General features: G+C 36.8%; 1 protein-coding gene across 1 annotated transcript in view; it reads right to left on the bottom strand.

Annotated features, from left to right (window-relative positions):
• Positions 1–18498, bottom strand: part of LOC119779144 (beta/gamma crystallin domain-containing protein 1-like) — a 33617-nt gene extending 15119 nt beyond the window's left edge. Inside the window, exons 1-13 of the mRNA XM_038278682.1 lie at positions 18314–18498; positions 18081–18152; positions 16406–17793; positions 12836–15998; positions 12468–12644; positions 10361–10399; positions 9548–9666; positions 7537–7690; positions 7204–7343; positions 3828–3954; positions 1975–2010; positions 1352–1512; positions 1089–1209 (exon numbers count right to left, since the gene is read on the bottom strand). Of these exons, the coding sequence (XP_038134610.1) occupies positions 1089–1209; positions 1352–1512; positions 1975–2010; positions 3828–3954; positions 7204–7343; positions 7537–7690; positions 9548–9666; positions 10361–10399; positions 12468–12644; positions 12836–15998; positions 16406–17793; positions 18081–18128 (5673 nt within the window). The 5' untranslated portion in view covers positions 18129–18152; positions 18314–18498. The remainder of the gene's footprint in view (positions 1–1088; positions 1210–1351; positions 1513–1974; positions 2011–3827; positions 3955–7203; positions 7344–7536; positions 7691–9547; positions 9667–10360; positions 10400–12467; positions 12645–12835; positions 15999–16405; positions 17794–18080; positions 18153–18313) is intronic.
• Positions 18499–19912: the final 1414 nt, after the last annotated feature.

Genomic DNA, 19912 nt, shown 5'->3' with positions numbered 1-19912 from the left:
GTTTCTTAACCCAATTTCCCATGATTTTACACCTACTCTCCTCAGTTGGTGTAATCTCAGATTCTCATTGTGGGATCATTTTGCATAAAATGACCATGTTATCAGAGTAGCATAACAGAATTATAAAACATTATGTCACATGATGTAAATGATTTATTTAAAAAAGACAAAAATGCTTTATAGTCCTGTAAAAATTATATCTACGAATGTATTTACTGTACATGATTATATTAAGATAGCTTACATTATTGTATCATTTATTACTTACCAACAATAATGGTAAAATGCAACTATCAATATTTTCCTATTTTTTTCTAATGTTTACATGATCATTCTTTTTGGGTTGTACAAGATTTGTCATTACTAAGATTATGACTGACCTGCAACTGCAAAATTGAAGCTGTTGGACTTATTGTGTGTGCAATCTCTCTAATTGGTTTATTTATCTGCTTTTAATTGGACAAAAAAAACACTGGCTGAATTTTACTGTCATTTTTTAACACTTATATTCCAGAGCATCAAACCATTATAGTTTCGTTCATTATAGTCGAATGCTGAAATCCAAAAAGGCTGATATTAGCTGTTTAAATAGTCCGGTTATCTGCTCTGATAGCCAGTCTGTAACTGAGTTTCAAAACACCATTATTATAATGAAGGTAAAGGGGGATTCCTTTTTGTATCAACATGGGAATTTTTTCCGTTGCTGCATTACACTACACTTAAAATAGCTAGAAAATCGTCAGACATGCAAATATTCTCTCTGACTTCTAATTAAACCTTGGAGTGCTTTTATAGCAGTATATGGCACTGGCCTAAACCTGAATGTGAACATTACCCTTGGAGCACAGTGATGTTTTTAGCCTGCATAGCAATGCTGTCCTGAACATGTCCTGAAAACTTTGTCTAGAGCCCTAATTGTATATTTATATCTTAAGCATCAGTATTAAACTTTATATCTCGATATCAACCACAAAAATCTGCCTGTTCACTTTCATGCATTATCCAGCTCTCGCATTCCAATTCATTACATGCTTTCAGCTGCTTTAGTCATACAAAAGTCTAAAGAATGCGTGCAGTTCATGACTCACAGATATGACTGGTCGTAGGGACAGAAGCTCAGAGCCTCCCCATTCACTGCAGTCCAGGTACTCCCCTTCCTCCAGGATGTGCTGTTGACCCTCGAACCCAGGCTGATTGTAGCCCACCCAGCTGTAAGAGGAAACCATCTACACTTAAATTAATGTTCCAGCAAATTAAAAAACTGAATATATTCTCAGTGAGGCTGCAAGACTAATAACTATGTTTTAGCTTGCACAAGGTAAGGATGAGGAAGTGTGAGAATAACACTCACAATCCTCCAGTAATCTTTAAAGATCCCACAGATTTGAGTGCAGTTGTATCAAAGTTTGCTGGGTCTGCAGTGAAGCCTCCTTCTGTCTCACAAAAGCTCGAGACATCACTGTCAATGTCTAAGCAGGAGCCCATAAAGCCTGGCTTTTCATACACCAGAGCCTGCAAAAAGATTCACATAGAGTATTTAAGACCATACATTCCAATGTTGTTATTTAAACAAAATAAAAATTTTAGATTTTAATACTTCACAGATGAACATGATCAAGCATTTTATTGAATTTGCAATACCTTTAATTTTCCAACATAAAGCCAAGATGACATGACATATCAGTTTGTTTGAGTTTGCATCAGCAATATGTTATTTGCACTCTCTGCTGTTTTTGAGCTACAGCATGGAAGCATGAATTTGAAACCAGACTTTCATGTTCTCATGCTTAACTTTAGGAATATAGATTTTTTTAATGGGTTAATTGGAAATTCCACACCATTGTTACTTTTTTCTTTTAGCCCAAAATAAGATCTGTACACCATCTCAATCGGTAAATTTCAATAATAAGAGCTTTTTTTAGCACCTTTTCAAGCTAAAAAAGACAAGTTGGCAGCAAGAGGTGAAATGCATACCTTAACTTCGTTTGGATTCTCCACTTTAAAGCCACCCTGGAAAAGAAACATCATCACAATCAATTATTGTTTATATGTCATAAAACTTAATAAAGCTAATGCATAACACAAGTTGTATTGTTTGATAAATACCGATATAGAAAGTAATTACAGGTTTAAAAACAAAGTGAAAGAATGTTGACGCATACTGTCACACCAAAAGCCTTTGCACAAAGCAACACACCTGGGCTGATTTACACTGTAAAGCAAAATGCAAGAGAAAATAAAACCAGTAGGGTACTGTAAGCTGCTAATTACCCTCTTATAGATAATATTCCCATGCATTTCTCTAGAACTGACAATGTGGCAGAGCCGCATTTTATAATAAGCTCCAGACAAAACAAATAGTTGCAAGTTGATGAAAATGACATTTGCCTTGTCATGCACTTACACAATATAAAAAATATAAGGTTTAATTGGATGATTACTCTTTTAAAGGTTGTGGGCTTAAGGTTTGACATCAAGAATGTATTAAAATGTGGATTCTTTTTGTAATTCCACCTCATGACTCAGAATCATGTCTCCAACTGGATTATGTAACCCAAGGAAAGATAAGCAGGATCACACAGGTGGACTAAAAATAAAGTCCCACCAAAGCACTCATATTCCTTTAACTGTCCCACATTTGAACAGGTTACAGCAAATAATCTAAAGCATGGTAAAGGACATTACTGTAACCTAAACTAGAGCATGACTAAAGGACACGTGTTTTTCAAAGTTATTTAAACTTTTTTGATCTGATATAAAATCGTGGAAATCCAGCTGACTTCACACATCTAAAAAGAACATAAAAATAAAAAGTAGCACCCAGAATGCACTGGATAAAATGTGAAACATAATGGGATCCTGAGCAGAGTTAATAGGAAGATGGATGGAGTTAGTTTCAGATTGATTTCTTTTTTTAATTAGAGAAAAATTAGAAAAAGATCAGGAGGAAAAGAATTAGAAAAAAGGAATGAGACATTCATTGTGCTCCATAAATAGTGTATATCATCCATTTTTTAGTAAGATTAACTCTTAAAATGGCAATAAAAAACACCAATGTTTGTATTTGGGCATCCTTTGGTACAATGAGCAAATTTAATGAACCATTGACAAGCTTAATTCTAATCAAACTATCTGTAAGATAAAGCTAATAGGCCTCAAATAGCCAAGATGGCTCACAGTATTAAAGTCCACTGAACTTAGCTTACAGTTAAATTGGCACAGAGAACGCCAGTGATTACTATCCACCTGTTCATTTACATGTAACCTCTCCAATTCTTTATCAGTACAAATCATCCCATGCAATTATAGTAATTAAAATAAAACTTTGTAAAGATGCTAATGAAATGGGGAGTGAACTAAGGAGCGACATGTGCTCCTCATGCTGTGTTCCATTTTTCTCCAAAACCAGATGGTACATCTGGGAATAACATTGCACTCATATAATCATGTTTCAGTTAGAAAACAATAGGAGTTGCTATGTCTTTTACTCAGTCCCAAAGCTAATAATTAGCAATGTAAAAAACTGCTGATGAATTAAATGTTTTCAAAAACACAAACAAGGCAACAATCACCAGCAACAGTAATAACAAATAGAGGTCATATATTTTTTTTGGTTTGTTTGTTTTGCAGGTTAAATGACCCCATATCACTACAAGTGCAAAAACAGTTTATTACTGCAGCTATCGTGTTTGTGAAGTTGGTGAGAAACCTCCATCTGGAAATTCAGAGTTCAAAGAGTTTTCCTGTTTATTTTTCCATTTTAGAATTAACCTCTTATCCAGACTGTTATCTGTATATAAAAAAAAAATGCATACACAATTACATACCATTTTTAGTGGTCTAAGAGATCCCACAAATGGTGAAGTAAAGCCCCAAGCCTCAGGAACAGGATACACTCCTTTTTCAAGCACCCCAACCATGCCTTGAAATCCTGGATCACTAAAAAGCAACCACCTGAGAGAAAAAGCAGAAACAGCAATGTCACCATTTAACTGTATGTTATGTCAAAAACTCTCACCATGTTATCCTGAACTATAACATTGAGAATCAAAGGAAGCCATTGGCATAAAGTTCATAACCGTTCAGATTTGTCACATTGAAAGCACAAACTGAAGTTCATTTTATAGGGATTTTTTGGATAGAATAGAATAGAAAATCCCTTTATTGTCCCACAATAGGGAATTCTGGTGTTACAGCAGTGAAAAGATTGTAGAAAAAATTGTCACAAAAATGTGGACCTTAGAAAAGTGTATAAGAATAACATAATAGAGACGAATTAGCAGCAACATCAGAGATGTGAAAAATTACAGAAGCATGTTATTTAACTAACTAAGGTAGAAACTGTGCAAAATCAGCATGAATGTAACAACTTATTGAAGTTGTTGGGAACAGTGATGGTTGTGATATTCTGTCACAGAGATGCAGTTTTGAAGATATAGGGAAACTTAAACCAATTTTTTCCCAATAATAAACATGACCTAATAACATAATGTTTGTATCTTGGCATAAGCTTAGTAGAGGACATTTAGCACACCTATGATACTGTGCATGGTCTTGAATGCACTATCACCATATTAGCATAAGTTAGAGGGAGAATCATGATGAGGGCATCTGCATCTTCAGAGTAACATGGACAGAACTGATGGGAAGATGAGTGCAGCTTAAACAGGATAATTCTGGCAATAAACCTGTTAGGGAATGTGAAAAAAACTTGAGCCTCAAAAGAATGTTTACTTTCCATCAGCAGAAGATCCCTAAACACACAGCCCGAGCTATAAAAGAATAACTTAGGTAAAAAAATATTCTATAATATATTGCTCAAATAGCAAAAGATTCACGGGGTACTTATTAAAAAAGCTGAAAGTCTTTCCAAAGAAGGACCCATTTTGCTTTAATCAGCATTTTCAACAAAAAAAAAGAAAAAAAAGTTATACCGGGCATTCTATTTAGGTTTACACAAAACAGCTTAAAGTGGACGCAGCCAGACTTTTGCTAAATTTTCCTGAAGACATCTGGACCATATCCAGGAATCTTTTTCAATTCTGACAGCTTGCACTAGAGAAATCTTTAGTTGAAATCAAAGACCAACCCGTTTGCCCCCCATGTTAGCCTGCTTTGTGGTTGCCATGACCTTGATGACGGAGCATTTACTCAGGAATGCTTATTCAGGCTTAATTTTGCACCTTCTTTAAATAAAAGTGATACAAACTTGAGCAAATAACAAAAGAGGAAATGGAATGGCATGCAACAGTTTTTATGGTGGGCAGTCTTTTTTGCCCACTTTTGTCTGGCATTTCGAGTACAATACCAATGTCTCATACCGATGACCACGTGTGAGCCTCTGGCAGGAAAAAACAACCCATCCCTTTCAGCCACAGCTGGAGAAGTTATACCACGAGGCGATGCCAACCCTACAGTAAAGGAGCAGCTTTGCTCCATGTGGCTGGAACAAATCTACATCTGCTGCACAGTTGTCTCTACATGAGAAAATATTTTACAGAATGAGAAGCTAGAGAAGATCTTTGGCATTATCAGTGTAGATGAAATCTGACACCTATCTATTTTGTTTGTATCTGTGAGGATAGTCAAACAACTTCTAAAGTACCATTTACCTCCGAATGTAGAGCTGAAAAAGCAGCTGTTAAGAACAGAAGTCTAATACCATTTATTGCTTCCTGGAGGAGGGCACAAACTGTCCTGAATCCCTACACCTCTCCAGTGGAAAAACAATCTTTGCTTCGCCAAGTTGACACCTCTGACATGTAATGGCAGGACAAACATTCTCACTCTTGCAGAAGAGTAAAAATCCATGCAAAGAAAATGAAATGAATGATTATTATCATTCAACCTGTTTCATATTTTCAAAGCAGAGAATATTTCTGCCCTTCAGTGAACCTCTAATAAGTCTGAATCAATTAAAAAAAGCAACATAAGTGTGGGCAAAAAGGAGAGCCACATATGCTTTCAACTGCAATGTCTTTGTCCTTATTGGCCTTGAGGCATTTTCCCTGTTGAAGATTATAATTCAACTCAGCTTTAATTGCTCATAATAACAGAAAGCTTTTACATAAGTGTTTTCCCACTGCATGTTCTCAACAGCTTTGAAACTGCTGGAACATAGAACTAAGCATGATATGTAAGTGCCTGCTGTATCACTAAAGCTTGCCTGTTTAAATGATTGTTAAAAGACAACCTACTTTAGCTTATCTACAGTGAATACAATAACTAAAAGTTTAAAACAACTAAAAGCAAGACAAAAGACTGTTTGTGTAAAGTGAAAATGATTGTAAAAATAGAAGCAATCAAGTTTTTGAAACTCACTTTTAAAAAAATGCATCGAAAAAGACCAAAGGATCAGTAAACTGCTATATATATATATATATATTTCACTGCTAGAACCACAAATGGAAATGTGGAGTTTACTAAACATCACTGGGGCTTTGGCTGCAGTCGTATGTTTTGTTCAGATGGATCGAAATGGTTTCAGCTATATAATCTCCGAAAAGAGAGCAACATAAAACAACAGTGTGTTTCTTGAACAGGGAATAGATGAGGCTCAGCATTTAAATGCAAATTATTTGTCTGCAAAAGCTTGACTATTTAGTTCCAGTTCGGATTTAGACTGCTAGATTTTCCTGGTTGACTCTGTGCTCCATACTACACACAGTATAAAATGAAGCTTAAGTTGCAAAAAAAAATAATAATAATAATATGCATGTTTTCAGCTTGTGAAATAAATCCTAGAATTACAGAATAAATGCAGCATTATTGCCAAAGATGATTGGAGTAATCTTTGGAGGGTCATTGTCACTTTAAAGAACTTTTTTTTTTTTTTTTTTTTTTTTTTACAGCCAAGCGTATTACTACCGTAATTTCTAAACCAATTCTTATATAGATAGTATATATGTTTTTTTTTTTTTTACCTTTATTATTAACTTCATATTTAGTTGCAGCTTGAAATCAAAAATATTATTAGGTATAATTCTAAGTTTATAAAATAATGTAAAGAAAAATAGATCTAAAATCATATGTCTGTTGTGAAAATTAAATCAAATATAAAAACATAGATATATTAATGATTTCAAGCTTGGTATTTTCTATTACACTACATTAGTCGGTTCTTTTTATCATTTCAAGCCGACCGCTCATCAGATATGTTGAAACCCAAATGAAATCAGATGCTACATAAACACTGATACTCACACCCCAGAGTGCACTTGGATGGAAGCAGTATTCAGCGGGATACCAAATGAGCCTGTTTCTATAGTATCATCATGGTAAGACGTTAGTCTGCCAAGGCCCTCTGGTTCAGTAAACAGATCAATATGAGGGATGCTATAATCCTACATAGAAAGAAGAGGAAAAGAGGTTAAAACAATTATCAAAAATGTCCAATAAATCTGCCATAAAACGTCTTGGTAATGCAGATCAGTGATAAATACATTAACCTTTCTGTTCTACAATTTGGACTAAACATAACAGGTTATTCAAGGTAAAATAAGGTGAAAATGAAGTGAAGTTAATGAGTTTACCCACCCTGATAGCAAGTCGAATGGAACCAATAACAAACGGTGGGCTGTTTTCTGCTTCTGTTTGTCCAGGGTCTGCCCACATATTTTCCAAATCTAGTCCACCTTCTTCTAAGGCAATGACGCGACCCTGAAAGTCAGGTTTCTCGTAGAGGATCCAGCTGCAATATGACCACAATTTTTCTCATACAGAAGAAATGCAAACATAAAGAATGGTGGTTTGGTGTAAACATTTTTAATTAGCTAACTGAAAACTATCTGGATGATGCCTCTTTTGTCTTGTATGCAAATACGATTACTGGCTGCCTTATTGCCAGTTTCTATTTAGTTTAGCTTGGGTAAGTTTATTTGTATATCCAAGGGAAATTCATGCAAGAAATGTCTGATTAATATTTGAATTAACTTAAGTGTAAAATCAACACTTGACAGAGAAAGGATATATCCAGCCACCTTGTAAATAAGACTGCTTTTCCTTCTTCATATTTGTTTAAAATGAGAGAATGTTGATTTATTTTGGCTCAATGAGCTCGCAGAAGGTGACACCAGATTATTTTAAAATATATTTCTTATTTACCAATCTAAGAATTGTATTACTCAAACAAAGACAAGTATATTTGCATCTACATTTTTTCTTGTTGCTCAGCGATGCAGAAATAAACAGAAGCACAAAATTATTTTTTGTTATTTTTATAGCACAGGATCATAGAGCAGAAATTTACATCAGTTGCACTGAAAAAAAAGACAGCTTTCTGCAGTGCATGTGCAGTCTGCTGTAACAGCAGCATTTTAATTTAATAAAAGTGCAAATTGGGACAAAACTGGAAAATTGATGAAAAATAACCAAAACTATTTCTATGACAGTTATTGATTTGACTAAATGTGACTTCATCGGACATACCTAGCTTTTTATCATAGGATTAGAATAGTGATTATGGAAAAAAAAAACTCCCCAGGTGGGTCTAGTGAAAAGCAAAGAATGGGTGTGTGGAAAAATATAGTAATTTCATCTTTTAGATTGTCTGTTTCTATTCATAAAGCTATAGGGACCATTTAGAATAGAATAGATGATGTACAGAACTACCAAGTTAGGGCTGCAACTAACGATTTCTTCGCAAATCAATTATTTTAATTGAAAGTTTATTAATTGATTAATAATCGGATTGAAATTGGTTCCTTAAACAAGATTTTTTACAAAATAAAACCAGGTAAAACTAACATGTTTCCATTTGAGGAGTTCTGGATAGAGCATATTGAAAGACAAAATGCAAAATGCTTATTTATTTATTTTTCTTTACAATTTTGATATAATTACTCCTCTAAGGGAGTCGCTCTGTAAGCTAAAGGCATGTTTAAGAGTCTCACTACTCCAGTTAACAAATAATTGGATTACTAAATTAGTTCACGATTATTACAATAATCGTTTAATCAGATTGTTTCAGCAGCCTATCCCGAAATATTAGAACATACTGAATTAAAATCTTAAGTAGAAGTAGGTCATAAATGATCTTGAGCAGAATCCTGATTTAGAACAAGTGACCAAAGCAAATAAAAATGTCTCTATAAATATGCTGTTGCATGACATGATGAATAAACCTCATAATATAGTAACCAGGATTACAGACAAACAGGAGAGAGGTTTAAATACTAAATATTTAAATATGAAATAATAAATATTTGTGTGAGATTTTAACTTCACTAAAACAATAAATTAGATTTTCTTCTATTTTTACAGGGGATGACAATACCTCTGGTGTATTAATTGTGGCATTCCTTTGGAAAAACCCATAAGCCCTTCATCTACCTTGCCTTAAGGCATCAAGGATATACACTCCATGGAGGGGTCTTTGAAAATGCTGCAGTTAGGAAGGATGATAGGCTAAATTCTGATATTTCACCAAATGAATCACGTGGGAACCTCTAACTTCTAACTTAAGCCTCACAAAGTCAGTTGACATTAATTGGAACGACATCTCACAGTACATCAGCTGAAGCTTCTTGTTTTATATATATACACTTACCATCCCCTTATAACATTCACTGATATGAGAGGTGAGAGCTCCAGAGACGAAGCATCTGCCATATCCCTGTAAATCTCATATGCTTGGCCACTGAACTGGGGTTTTTCAAACAACACAATCTGCATGGAGACACAGAGGGCATTATAAAACATTCCACCACATTAAGCATGCAGGAAAATAATGGAAAAAAAGCATCACTAAATAAGCGCTCCGTGGTAAAACAGGACTGATTGAAAGCATATGAACAGATAAATGCTGATGTTTGCTAAGCCTAAAAAGCCCATTGAGGGTTAGACATAGATGGTATGCTGTTAATGTTTTTGATTCACTTTAAGTTATTTTGATGTGTTTTAGTGTGATAGAATTTAAAAATTGTAAAAACCAAATAACCATTACACAAAAATGGTCTTTTCCAGTGAATAGGATTTTTTTTTCTTTCTTACTTGCTTCAGAAGACCTAAACAAGTACAGAAAATATCTGTTTTATGGCAATTGATCCACAGCACAGCAACAGCAGAATGTGGCAGGCTAAGTATGCATCTAGGGAATAACTGGCTTAGTTGCAACAGCTATTATAAAGTCATACGCTAATGAAGATCCTTGACTTTTGCCCTGTGTTAAATGCTTTACATTCATGATGCTAATTATGCCCAGCTGTACATTTGCAAAATATTTTTTTAATGTGCTTTCTTTCACTTCCACAATTACAATATGAAAAGCAGATGTTTTCATTAAAAACAAAGTGTTTTCTGTTTGGATTCCTTTTCGCATCTTGCTTGTGTTATCTGCTGGCAAAGGTTTTGCCTACTGTACCTTTCCAGGGCGTGTATGAAATCCCTTGACGGCTCTTATCTGGAACACAAAAAACAAATAATTAGGACTGCGACAATGCCTTAAAGCATGGCAAACATCAGATAAATTTTAAGCATGTTAAACTGTGCCACAATTGAGCAGTTCGGTGTCTGCAGATTAACATGACTATAGATTATTTTCACTCTTTTGGGAGCTGACTAATTTCACTATGAAACAGCACAATTCTGAGAAAATTTACCTAAAAACAGGCAAATAAACTCTTTGTAAACAAATGCTCCAAACACTCCAAGAATGCTTTAGAAACTACAAATTACAGGCAACAAAATAAAAACAAAGAACTTGGTCAACCATAATTCTGTAATAACACACTGCTTTGAGTTGCAAACAAATGGCTGTTGACAAACGTACAATTCAACATTTACCCAAGACAACCCTCTCACATGGTAAATGCAACATTTTACACCGGTTTCTGTGTAATTATACCAAAATTACAACAGCAAGCCAAAAAAAAAAACAATCCAATGATAAATTTAACAACTCAAATATAAGTTCTTTTTAATTTTCATTGACAATGTTTTGGATTTCATGTCTTGTTCTAAAAGATACAGACATAGTTTACAGTAACTCTGAGTTTAGGAGTGACAGTACAAGAGTCTATATGGGAAGAAAAACCTTTAATTACCCTGGAAGTATAAATCAATTAAAAACTACAATTTCTACTCATTTGTAGCTCAAAAGTTATAAACAGCATAGTCACCTACAGTATGTACCTAGTTCACTGGAAATTGACATAAAAATTGGATACATTTTGCTTTGATTAAAATGGGTATACTTGTCCATCAGGAGGTTACAGCAATTTTGTTGTCAATTCAAAGTCGTTTATAAAAATTAAATAGTTAAATTAAAACATAATTTATAAAAATGAGTGTGTATATTTTGTAGTCCTTTGTCAGAGAACTTACAAAGGCCAAAGGCAGATCCACCATGACAGACGTTTGAGAGAATTGGCTACATCAGTTAATCTCTAAACAAAAGGGCTGCAAAATGGTTGAAATGTTTTCAATTATTGTGCATCTCTGTTAACAGTTGAGGTTTTACTGTAAGCTTTAGCCGGTGGTGACTGATGCTGTCTGAAACAGGGGATCGTCAAAGATGTTAATGAAATCCAAAGGTCACCTAGTGCGTTAACAAATATTGAAACCCATAAAACACATTGCTACAATGGGAACTCTAAGAATAAACTCCAAACCAGATGTCTGTTCTGACTGAATGATAATTTTCCCCTACTGACTCATGGAAAACCTCCTCGCTGTTTGACCACTGTCGGTCAAGAATCCTTAAATATGTTTACCAATCAGCATCAAGCAGCCAACTTTTTGACCCGCCCCTGCTCCATAGACCCTCTAAGAAGTTTAGCCTCAGTGGAAGTGAAGTATTTTGGAGTGTTATCCAGTCAGGGTTCTACTTTCTCGCTGCTTAGTTCAATAGACAGAGGCTCAAAGCTCAACAGGGATTTCTCATAGCTCTTGACAGGTAGTGTTCTGCTGCTCCGGTAGGAGGGGAGATCGCAGCCAATTCATATGCAACATACTCATGAAATCAGGTGCATTTTAACACATATTTAATCTACAGATTAATGTCTACATTTATGAAAATTGACAATGCATATTTTACCGATAATTATATGAACTCTACAGAGAAGGTTTAACCTCCCTAGTATTCAATGAGAAATATGAGCAAACTGAATTCATTTAATAAATGTCAAAAATTGTCTGCTGTATGTTGGGTAAAAGTGGTTTCAGCCTAAAGGATAACCAAAATCCTCATTAGTTGCAGTTATGTTCCTTTATTTACAAAACCAAATACACTACATGAGAAATGTTACAAAAACAGAGCTAAATAATTTAAATAATAACTGTGCTGTAAATTAGACAAACATTGTTTTTCATAACAGCCATGTGAGATGCACTTTTATGGAAATTGTAGTTAAAACAGTCTCCAGTTCACCATGCCAACAACTGAAACCTGATACGTCTAACTGTAGAGGATTAATCTGTTGCACAAGACAGCAAAGCATCCTGCAGCAGCATGCTTGTAATGTACTTACAGTGTTTCTGAGTGCCTCGTAGGGTTTGGTCAAAGGATCCTTAGATAGATGCCTAGGTTGTGTGGTTGGTGAAATCCCAGGGAAAAGTGGAGCAGCTGAGTCAGGAAGCACCAGACCTGGTTTTGTAATTCCCTCTGCAATACCTCCAGAAAGCAGAGATTCCATTTTGCCCGTAAGCTGGGACAGAAATAGAGACATTTTTAGTGGATTCTTTGTCTCACTGTTTATCAAAGTTCTCTTTATTAGTTTTACTCAGTTTTATTAGTGCAGTAGCCTTCTCTTTTCAGTTTATTCCTTTGCTTTACTTCATTATGCATCAATAAGAGTGACTTTCTAATATTTTTCATAGAAGACAGAGAGAAACTAACCTCTGGTTTGACTTGGTCCTGTTCTTTAAATCCGGGTACTGCTTTTGCTTGTTCCTGTGGGCGGTACTTCTCTAAATAGTCAGGCAGCTTGATGTCGTTAAAAGCCGGAAGTGGAGGAACTGAGTCATTGACCACAGTTTCTGCTGCACGGCTTTCCTCTCCGCTCTGCTTCACAGCTGTGTTTTTGATTGCATCTGAGGCTGTTGGGCTTTGAGGGGCCGGCTGGGGTGAAGTTAGAGAGCTGAGCTGGGGGGTTTCACTAGGCAACACGCTGTCTGAGCTGGAGCCTTCAGCTGGAGACTGAACTCCATTCCTCTTACCTCTAATGAGAGAGGTTAGACTGCTGAGGAGGCCGCTTCTCTCCAAGCGAGATTTAACTTTTATTTGATCCTCTTTCTCTTCTTTTCCCTCTTCCTCAACCCTTTCAACATCCTTTTCCTTGAGACGAGGATGAGAATCAAGGCTGCTGAGTAGCAGGCTCCTGTCAACAAAGCTTGCTCTGGCGGGTATCAAGCCAGATTTCGTCTCTGTGCTCTGCAACTTGGCTAAAAGGCTTGGAGTTGTATCAAAAGTAAGCTCTTTCTTCTTCCTCAAGCCAAATGTAAACTCCTCAGGGTCAAATGTCTTCTCAAAGCGGGCCTCCTTAATGGCCGGCATTGCAAAGGGAGGCTGGGGTGTCCGAAGGTGGTTGTGCTTACGGGGCGGAACAGAAAATGGGGCGCAGAGTTTCTTTATTCTTTCAACAAAATCATCATCATCAAGTTCACCAGGAGTATCCAACAGGTTGCTCTCACTTCCAGAAGAGGTCAGCTTTGCCTCCTGTACTTTCAGCTTGCGCTTGGGAACATCTACATCTAGCCAGCTGGATGGTGTTTCTTGCTTCTCGGGGGAGTTATTGTTCATAAGCTCCTTTGGTAAATTGAGTCTCCTCATAGATGAATAATTAGCTCCTGGTGGTAGAGGAGCTTTCGGAGTTGGACTCAGCATGTCATTTGTGGGCTCCTTTATGACTTGGTGGAGTTGAGAATGTGAGGGAATAACACCATTAGCAACAGGTGTGAGGGTTTTTGCCGGCAGAGTGAATCTTTTCTCTGCTGCTTTTTCCATTTCATTACCTGTCAAGTGAAGTGTGATGCTATCAGTGGGGCTTTGAGTTATTTTCTCTGCATCCCTGAGTGAGGAGACATTAATCCTACTGTCAGTGCTTTTTGAATCCTCAGACCAAAGAGTTGGCTTTCTGATTTCTTTTATGTTTTCTTGCACTGATAGCAGAGCAGCACCTTTTTCCCTGTCCTCTTCTCTAAGACCTTTGCTGAATTTAGATTCATTGTCAGGAATACAAGAATAATCTTCACCAACTGAATCTGTCTTTTCCTTGAATGTCACATTAACCTGAGCAGGTATCTCCATAAGAGTTTCATTAGTGTCTTTTGCACTCACTCCTTCATCTGGTGTAGATGCTTTGGTAATAGGTTCAGACTTTGAGACCTCAGCATCATTAGCTCCATGTGTGCATGACTCATAAAGTGAATTCTCTGTTTTTTCCATGGATACAGAATTGACAATGCCTACTCTGGCCACCAACTCACTTTGTATTCCAGGGCTCTCAGTGAGTTCTGTTTGTGACTCAGGAGGCACATTTGTGACTGTCTCTGCCTTCTGTGGCTCTTTATCACTCTCTGCCGCACTCACAGCCTCATTAGTCGAGGTGATTGTACAAATAGCAGCTTTCTCTTCAGGTACAGTCAACGCCTCAGTGGGTTTTTGTGTTTCTACAGGGAGGGCTGATGATCCCATGGAATTTTCTGATATTTGACCGTTTTTTTCAGGCGGGTTTGGTTCTTCAGCACTTTGCTCTTTCAATCTTATACCTTGCCTGCTGTCTGAAATACTATCCATTGTAGGACGATTGTCTGAAGGCAGATGCTGCTGAGTCTTTTCTCTCCCCTCAGGAAGATGTACATTTCCATTGTTCATTATTTCAATTTTTTTCACATCTTCAGTCTCAGCTTGATATATTAGCACTGTGCCTGTGCTTGAAAGAAGCTGGCTTTGTTCCGCTTCACCTTTAGCCGATGTGCATCCTTCCTGCTTACTGGATGATCTGAGATGCATAGATAAATCATCATCTAGTTTGGATTTTTTAGCAGACAACTGCAGATCTGCTAACGGAGGCATTTTAAGATGTTCAGATGAAGGAGCTGTTGATGAGGAAGAGGTTGAAGTTTCACTACTGTCCTCTGAGGAGTTTTGTCTGTCTTGAGCTGATGTAAGGCTATTTTCTTCTGCTTTTTTCTCTGGTGCAGGTAAAATGTCAGCATCCTTTTCAAAGGCCCCTTTTGTTTCCTTGCTAAAGCTAGCAATATCAGGTTCATCTCTGGTAAAAGGTGATTCAGCAGCTTGCTCTGGTTCATTTTTAATTTCCTCTTGATTAGATTTAGACATAGGCTGGGACCCTGACGTGTCTCTCTGGAGTTTTTCAGGTGGTAATGTGGTTATCGTTGGAAGTTGTTCCTCTGAATTTTCCTCATGGATTGGTATCTTTGAGCTGACTTGATTATCCATTTCTTTATTTTTCCTTCTTTTAGACCTGCTTGGACTTTTGGGCTGTTGTGTCATGTTATTTGTAGCATCTTCCAAATCTGCTAAATCCTCTTTCTCAGTGGGCATCTGCACCCTTGTGGTGGAACAATCCTGTCCATCTGGTTTTGGTGTTATCTCTGACTTTGGTTTTGTATGAACTAACTGTTTCGTATCTAGTTTATCCTGAATGTCCAGTTCTGATGACTTTGATACTGGAACTGCCACAGAAGAGTAGGAACTTTGAGTTGTTCCTCTTAAATGTGGCATTTGAGGTGGTCCTGGTTTTGGTTTTAAGTTTGATGCTTCTGCAAATTTTCTCACACGCTCCTTGATGGTCATTGGTTTCTCATCACCTGACACTGGGCTGCCGCAACGTTCAGCAGATTTTGACCTCTGCTCAGACAAAAGAAAGTCTGCTTGAAACTTGTGTGAGACAGTTCTGTTTGGAGAGACATCTGCACTTCTCGGTGTCTGGAAGGTCTTGTTGAAACCCCTATTTTGCTCAAATAGGTTGATTTTATCTGCAATCCGGCCACCAACAGGTTTGGGCTCTTCAGCAACCTTTTTTGGGTCAGGGGGGCTGTGCAAAACAAAAGGTAATAATCAAAATTGCGCAGCATTTAGAGATAACCATCTTATAACCACATACTTTCTATTGACAAATACCCTCTTAATCTTCTGGTAATTGCCTAATATCCCAAAGATTTATGTGAACTCAGTTTAGATCTCTACACTTTTACAAGTCCAATCCTGAAGCACAGGCTTGAACTTTGTGTTATGACTCACACCTTTGTTTCTAAGTGGATAAGCCTGACTCAATTGCACCCACACCTTTAACCTGCTCTGGAAAAATGTCTACTAAGTGACATTTACCGGAAGTACACAATCCAATTTAAATATTTCACTGTTTACCTTCTTAGAAATTTGTGCTGTATTTGCAGTACAAAAGTTTTTATAACTTTATATATTACATAATACTTAACTTACCTTGCATCCTTCTCAGTTTTGGGCTTTTCTTCTTCTGCGATGTCTTTTAAAGCATTGTTGAAATCCCGCTGATCTTGTCTTGCATTTTGTTTTGGTTCAAGAGGAACATTTTTTGGAAATATCTTAACTTCACTTTTGGAAACCTTAATACTCCTGCGTTTAGACTCTGGGGTCTCTGTCTTCCTCTGTACCTTGTAAAGTCTCTCATCCTCTTCCATGTCTGCTCCTACGTCCACCCTGTCCGTTTGGTCGGCCATAGAGACTGTGATTGAGTTCTGGAGCCGGTCCAACTGCTTGACCATATCTTTGGAAGGAATCTTGCTTTCTCCTCCTTCAGGTGAGACCTGTAAGGAGGGGCCTAGCCTAGAGGAGGAGTCTGTGGATATTTCTTTAAGGTCAGCATTTGAAATTTTACCTTGTGGACTGTCTGCAGAGGTGCCTGGTGGAGGACATCCATCTGCTGGTTGAGTGTTTGGTTGAGGGCTTTTGTCTGTGGGGCTTTTGACTCCATTTCCTTGAGAATTCTTCCTGACTCTTCTTCTGCCTGAGTTTTTACGCCCCATGTCGTCTGCCTCTGTTGGCTCAGTCTCGGTCTCTAAACACAAGTCTTTGTGTGTTTTTAGTGACACTCCCCCTAGAACACTGTAAAAACTTTGTGCTCCAGCAGCCTGGCTCACATTTTTTTCAGCATTTGTTGGACTTGAGCTTGTAACTAAATCAAAGCTTTGTGATAACTTTGAGTTACGGGGGACCTGTAAGGTCTTTTTGACTGTTTTGCGAATAACTTCCTTTCCAGCACAGGTGTTCTGGCCACATTGGATCACACTAGTCTCCTCCAGGTACACATGGAGCCTTTTACCTGTCTGAGCCTGTGCTTTTCTTAGTGCATGTGGATGGGTGGGTGCCTGGTCAAAGTCCCACGCCACTCCCTGATTAGACGAAGATGAAAGATGTGTCGAATAATTGAAATTCCTTTCAGGATTCCCACTAGCTGAAGGAGTGTTGCTGTTCTCTGTATCTTCGCCCTGCCTTCTTTGCTTCCACCCCTCTGCAAGCTCCTCCTCCTTTGAACCTCCCTCTCCTGTGTCAGTGCTGCACAGAACTGAGTCCTCTCTGTGGGCAGACTGAGTGGCGTCCTTCTCTTTACAAGGAAGAAACTCTTTAAGGCGGCCAAGTGAACTAGTATCCCCCTCTTGATAATGTTGCTCCTCTGCTCTGAGTCTCACATAAGCCTCGCCCTTTACTTCACCTTCTGCTCCCTGAGTGAAATCAGAAGCTGAAAGGTCATTTCCATCCAGGGATTTTGGAGAATATCCCCTCCAAGGAGAGAACCAACTGCCAATACGGCCCAAGACTCCGGTACTCGGCTGCTCCTCAGGGCTGTCAGACTGAAGCGAAGCAAGAGGAATTTGCATGAATATGTGTCCACTTATGCACCATATATTATATTAACATTTTATAACTGACCTGATGGATATTGAATAATGACATACATTAAAAATTAAATAATTGCATGTAACTGAACACATGCAAAATTGTCTTTTACCAAAGGAAGAGTGTGCAAGCTTTGGGGTTTAAAGACAAATAAGTGTTATTTAAAGAAATTTCTACTGCAGCCATGCATCTCTCAGCATTGCAAAGACATGCAGTGGTGCTTATAAACCTATACGCTTACCGTAGAAAATACCATATCATTGAGAGTCTTTATGTAGGATGTGAACATGATTTTGGTTTAGAACAAAAACTCCTACAGAGCATAAGACAAACAGAAAATCATTCCCACAATAAAAGAGCAGTGAGAGAGAGCATTTTTTGAAAAAGGTAAAAAAAAAATTCCTTATCACAGTGAGGGCTCATACACGACTTTCTAAAATAAAAAGAAGTCTGGAATTTCAATTTAGAACTCACCCTTAATTCTTGAAGAAAACTTTTCTCTCCTCTTTTTAATTAAAAACAAGATGTTAGATAGTCCAGGATAGAGTATCCACTAACCGATGAACATTTTGCGTTACTCCTTCTTGTCTCCAGTCGAGCATCCCCAAACTATTTGAGCGCTGTCTAAACGCGTGTTGCTGAAAAGTTCAGCCCCTCTCCATCGGAGCGCCAGCGCTCAGTCCAATGCTGGTGCATTCAAATGCTGCTCGGTAAACTTTAAACATCGCTGGTATTTAGGAGCGAATCATCAGTTAATATTTCCACGTCACCCGCGCAGTTGTTCTTTCATTTCTTTGTTCTTTGGCTGATGTCCTCTGGATGATGTCCAGCTTTTGCTTTTATTTCACATTAACTTGCTTATAAGCTTTCATTTCTTTTCAGATTTAGTTTGAGTTTTCCTTGTTACATATTTTCATTTCAACTTATTGTCATAGTCTTGCAATTAAAACCTGAGCGGATTATCACTTCTGTGAAACTACTTGCTTACTCTATTCGCACGTTTTTCTGTTATATCGGGAGTACTGGATAAATACAAGAAAAAATAAAGATTTTATGTAAGCAGCACAAATTTGAAGCACTTAATAAAATATCTTTATGAAAATATTTTACTTTCATCTATCACATATAAAAGCTTGCAGTTACTGGTTCTCAAAAGAAATGCCACTAATTAGTTTCATGGAAAATATGAGCATGATTGGATGTTCATATATTAATTGCCAAAAACCAAAATGAGGATATTTTAAAGCTTATTTTAATTGACGATAAACTTATCAGAGAAGTACAGAGAAAAAAAAATGACAAGAATAACAAAGATAAAAAAAATAATAACTTTGTAATGCTGTTTTTTTTTTTTTTTTTTTTTTTTTTTTTTTATTGAAGTCAGCATTTGGATCAAGGACTGACATTGAATATAAATTAACTATTTATAAGCCTTAAGGAAACAGGGAGATTTTCTCTAAGAGATCTAATTAAATTTCTGAATATGACTACCAACACAAATAAAAAACAATATATTCTTCTGGGTTTTATATTTCAAACACTGCAGCAATAATGCATTTTATGCCACTGGAAAATCATATTTATTTTACTCCTGTTTTAAAAGGTCAGTTACCGCTTTAAAAAGTCAGTATATTGAAACTTTTAAACAACCTAAAAGAGTTTCACTAATAATTGTTGTTCGTTTTTTTAATGGTTTTCTGTTAAAGAAGACTTTATGATAATACAGATCTATTTGTAAATATCAATTATTTCAACTGAAAAACCTAATGGTTAGTCTCAGATACAGTTTCATTACAAGCAAAATATTACTTTGACTCAAAATATTACATTATTACATGAGGGGTGTTATAGTTTGCAAGGCTAAATCATCAAATGCAAACAAATGGCTTAATTTGTGCAGAGTAACAAAAACATTTAGACAACAAAAAAATAATCTCATAAATCTGCAAGAATACAGAAGTCTAAAAAAACTGATATCAGGAAATTATTATGGGCTTACTTTGATTTGGTATTTTAGAAGTTTTGTAATTTCCTTCACTCTACCTTTCGCATACCTCATCCAAAATAGGATCT

This window comes from Cyprinodon tularosa, unplaced genomic scaffold, assembly GCF_016077235.1.
Source record: "Cyprinodon tularosa strain WSP-4 unplaced genomic scaffold, ASM1607723v1 ctg143, whole genome shotgun sequence".
NCBI classification, from domain to species: Eukaryota; Metazoa; Chordata; class Actinopteri; order Cyprinodontiformes; family Cyprinodontidae; genus Cyprinodon; species Cyprinodon tularosa.
This window is presented reverse-complemented; position numbering and strand designations above follow the sequence as displayed.